The following is a 4,756-nucleotide window of genomic DNA, read 5'->3' on the forward strand; positions in this document are numbered from 1 at the left end:
TCACACCATTTTAGGCACTGATCAACCTCTATTTAGACTTTTGCTTCTTGATGCTTTAGCCTGCCGTCTCTTGCGTTCTTTATTCTTTAAGTTTTTCAGGAGTGTTGCTTCTCTATAGACACGCTTCAGCTCAAACAAAGCCTTTCGCTGGACGATCGGGTCGTTTTCCTGCAATTGCAAAGCATTTGATTAGTGACATGCCTTTGTGATGTTAAAGAGGCATATTTATCTTTTACCTTCTAAGTAAAAAAAAATAAATTCAAACAAGTGCTTTTTCTTTTATAGCATATTACATTATGCATTGTAAAAAAAAAAGGTATTTTCAAAAAGCCTAAAACCAAAACCAAACCTTCATTACACGGGTTTAGATGTCAAACTCCTTTTGTGTGGTTAACATAGGCAGCCTTTTAACCAAGGTTGCATTCAAACTATAGTGTTAAATCAGTTATATGAAGTAAAAATGTCCTCTATTTTTTAGCTGTGCTAATGCAGACTTTGGAATTTTCATTGATGCATTAATACAAATGCATGTAAAAATATGCTTTGGGGAATAAATAAAATGCAAGAAAATAATTATATGTTTAAAAAAATAAAGCATATTTTGTGTTACTGTATTTTAGAATATATATTTAACATGCATGTCATTTTTCATTATTATATATTATATGTTTCATTATTATATATATTATATATGTAATGTTTATTTTTCCCCAATTTCTGTTTATTGTAGAGAAGATTTTTTATACACATTTCTAAACATAATAGTTTTAATAACTCATTTCTAATAACTGATTTATTTTATCTTTGCCATGATGACAGTAAATAATATTTGATTAGATATTTTTCAAGACACTTCTATACAGCTTAAAGTGACATTTAAAGGCTTAACTAGGTTAATTAGGTTAACTAAGCAGGTTAGGGTAATTAGGCAATTTATTGTATAATGATGGTTTGTTCTGTAGAGTATTGAAAAATATATAGCTTAAAGGGGCTAAAAATTTTGACCTTAAAATGTTTTTTTTTAAACTCAAAATATTTTTTTAAAACTCAAAATAAAACAAATAAGACTTTCTCCAGAAGAAAAAATATTATCAGACATACTGTGAAAATGTCCTTGCTCTTAAATATAATTTGGGAAATGTTTAAAAAATTTAAATAAAATCAATAATATATATATATATATATATTGAGTTATATTGAGTTATATAATTAATATAGTATTTTTTGAACTAACAACTTTTTCTCAATTCACTTTCCATTGGTATGTGTGGCCTTTCTATATATGTTAGAAAGGCCATGTCAAGCTATGATGTTCAATACTTTTTGTTGTCAAGTTTGTTTTCACAGAATTTGCAACTATTCTCTCACCTTGATCGCCCATAGCGTTTCTGCATACGTCCTGAGCTCTGCACTCTTGCCTGGAAAGTAGCTTTCTTGCAGCTTTTTCAAATGCTCTTGAACATGTGCCAGCCTCTCCTTTGTAGCTTCATCCACGCTGTCATTCTGCATGCGAGTGAATATCCTACTGTATGTGTCCATTACAATGCTCATCAGTAGATTCTGCTCACTTTCCTGCCCCCCAAAGAAAACAACAAGCTTGACTACACCGCGTGTACAACACAGGAAATGCATAATAGGATGTGTCAAAACAATGTGCCCTTTGGCTCAGAAAGGTAAGGCTTATGCTAACTCATATAGATGCTTAAGGCCTAAATACTAGGCCGTTGTGCTGTTGCACGAGGCTATTTACCTCAAGATTCACCTTTAAATCTTTCAGGATTCGCAGGAAGATGGGGTGTGCATTATGTAGCTGAGAATCTTCTTTAATCTGGAAGAAATTAAAAGGTCATCGTTTACATAGGTTACTGATTTAGACATCTGGCATCATTTCAAGATCACAACTCAATCAGATAAATACGTTTATTGCGATTATCATACCACATCTGAAACTCCACCTACAGACTAGACATGTTTCTCCATGCCCAAAGGTTTCAGTCTATATGGATGTCAGACTTTACTTCCTGTTTTCTGCCAAACTACCTCTTAACCAATCGCAGTAAAAGTTGACTCGTTTTTAAAGCCAGGATTTCCAATCTTGAAGGCCGTATCCCAATCAATACACCTTACTTAAATCTATCTTACTTTCTTATATCTAGAGGATATCTATCTACCAGTTAACCTTATAGATTTACTTCACTTTCTGTCTGCGATGTGGCGTACGATGGAAATCCAGCCATACTTACATAGTAAGCTTTGAGCTCTTCGATGCTCTTGTCTAGGTTCTCGGGCACACTGGCTTCACTGTATGTCATCCATCCCGAAAACAGCAAACATACTCCCCAGGCAAAGCCCATCATGTGTTGCGCAATCATAGTCCTTTTTAGTTGAAGGCGTTCGCTAAAGTTAGAGTTGAGCCAAAGTTGCCTTTTCACGCTGTCTCACGACACCCGACCGTTCTCGTGTCCTGACGATGGTCTGAATGCATGTGTTCGAGTGAATGGGGTATTTATAGTTATGTGTGAGAGCAAGCGAGGGAGCTATGATCTAGGTGTGAAGTTGTGTGGCTTTGTTTCCTTTAAATCAAAATGCACCATGATACTGCTCAGCAACATCGGCCCACCACGCATCTTCTCTGTTGGAATCCTGAGGATGTCACTAGGCGGGGCTGTTGGTGGTTTTGTCTTCGGGGATCTTTTTGGTGATTAAGTGAGGAGTCCTGGGCATGAGATTTGAAGCATGGTTGGACTCTTCAGTGATGCAATTATGCAAAAATGGTTTTCAATAGGGAAGGAAATAGTTTATTCTCATCTTACATTTTCAAATATTGACCTTGCACCAAATTCAGCAGCTTTCGAAAAATGTCTAACCTTTTCTTTGCAACATCTGCATGCAGTGGGATGCAATAAACTGTCCACAGAGCTTCTTATGCATGGACAGCAATAAGAAATTAATAAAGTTTATTTAATTTTAGAGTACTCTTAGGCCTTAAGAGAGATTTTTATACAAGCTTATAAAAGGATATAAGCTTATATAATGAATGTTGCATGATTAAGCTTGACTTTTTTTAGTTTTTGTTGGGTTTATCTTTTTTTTTTTTTTGTGAAAAATATTACAGAAGTGGGCTGAAACACTTTCACTAGAAGTTCCTTAGAATCACACATATGATCTGGCAAACCCTGGGCAACATTTGTAGATAAGTAGATAAAGAAGAACTTTCTCATGGCTGAAAGAACTGAGTTCTACTGTTGCTCATCATGAGATGTTGCATTTGAGGTTTTAACACTTCATCAGCTCATTTCTGCCGAGAGAGAGAGAGAGAGAGAGTGACAGAGAAAGATAATGAAAGGCAGACAAAAGTGATGTGTAGTGTGAGACATGTACGCTTCACAAAGGGAAACTACTTTTCTTATAATGTCAGCTGAGATGATACTGCATTATTTCTACAGTATGTAGGAATATGTATCTAGGGAGGCTATCTGTTATCTGAGGAGGTGGCTGCACTTATCATTGGTTTGATGAAATGTCACTATTGAGATCCTCGAAACCACTACATTTTGGTTAGACCAAAAATGTGAATCATTGCGAATGCATTTACATCCATACGTAATAAGTAGGAAAAGGGTGATTTGAATTCCTAACAGGTGCCACTTGATCACTCCAAACCTCAGTGTCGGAGGTATGTCTCATTTTCCAGTTGAGTGTTGCCGCCATGGTTGATTTTCCGCGGCTGTGGTTGTAGAGAGGTGTTACCCTAGACTCCTCTATATACATCATTCAAACCACGTGGAAACCCAAAAGGATATTCTTTCTGCGAACTGCTTACTTTTAATTTTTGAGGAGTTTCGTTGTCTTTTATCGTCAGCTCAAAATTCTATATTTTGCCAAATAGGCCTATTGAAAATGTAATAGGATTTAATCTCTTATTCTAAACTACTAAGAGAATGAAGTTATAATACTTAAATTATATGTCACTGCCTGAAGTCATTATAATAGGAGTTCTTGTACATATATTCTAAGGCGCTGCTAAAGAAACTTCTATGAACTACAATTATTGTATAATCAAGATAGATTTCTAACAAAAATTTCTAAAGGTTAAAGCAAAAATAAGTAGAAAATTAAAAGTTAGAGTTCAGGCCCTTATGTTAAATGACTTTAGCACATCTGTGACCACAGAATAGCAAAACAACACATGATGCAGGAAGAGAACAGCAATTTACAAGCGATTTGGCTGTCTGCACCAAGTGAAGTTTAATTTTAAACTAATTTCGAGGGGAGCTTGTGTTCATGATTGACCCAGATGGTCCACATTAGCTAATCATGATCCTCCAATCAAAGGATCCCAAGTCACTATATATATCCTCATTTCCTTTCTACAACTATCTTCGTCTGGACGAAACCCCCCTGCCTCCCCTTCTTCCTCCTTTATTCAGAATGGGTGGCACGGTGGCCCAGTGACTAGCACTGTTGCCTCAGAGCAAGAATACCTATGGCGTTGGGCCCTCACTGAGCCATCTGGTATTTCTGTGCAGAGTTTGCATGTTCTCTCCGTGTCCGCGTGGGTTTCCCCCGGGTTCCCCGTTTCCTGCCACCATCCAAATGTGCTCTATATTATAGATAAAATAAGCCTAAATCCTTTTTATATGATGCCTTACTCTCAGGAAGTTCGCTTTGGCCTCAGCAGCGGGGGAGTTTGAGTTCAACCTGAGCTCAATCTCCCCTTGTCCTGCAAAAGGGGGGAGCCCTGGGCTTGAGGATC

The 4,756-nt window shown here is 36.7% G+C and overlaps 1 protein-coding gene across 2 annotated transcripts; it reads right to left on the minus strand.

The window, feature by feature from the left end:
• Positions 1–9: 9 nt before the first annotated feature.
• On the minus strand, positions 10–2,456 carry ifng1 (interferon gamma 1). 2 transcript variants are annotated; one of them, NM_212864.1, is made up of 4 exons: positions 2,244–2,372; positions 1,751–1,828; positions 1,369–1,572; positions 10–168 (listed from the first exon to the last, which is right to left on the minus strand). In NM_212864.1, the coding sequence occupies exons 1-4, from the start codon at positions 2,370–2,372 to the stop codon at positions 22–24; spliced, it is 558 nt and encodes a 185-aa protein (NP_998029.1). In that variant the 3' UTR covers positions 10–21. The 2 variants fall into 2 exon arrangements, with proteins under 2 accessions (NP_998029.1, XP_073801945.1); XM_073945844.1 differs by having other exon boundaries at positions 13–168; positions 1,763–1,828; positions 2,244–2,456.
• Between the last annotated feature and the right edge of the window lie 2,300 nt (positions 2,457–4,756).

The sequence above is a fragment of the Danio rerio genome, chromosome 4, assembly GCF_049306965.1.
Source record: "Danio rerio strain Tuebingen ecotype United States chromosome 4, GRCz12tu, whole genome shotgun sequence".
In the NCBI taxonomy this organism is placed as follows: domain Eukaryota; kingdom Metazoa; phylum Chordata; class Actinopteri; order Cypriniformes; family Danionidae; genus Danio; species Danio rerio.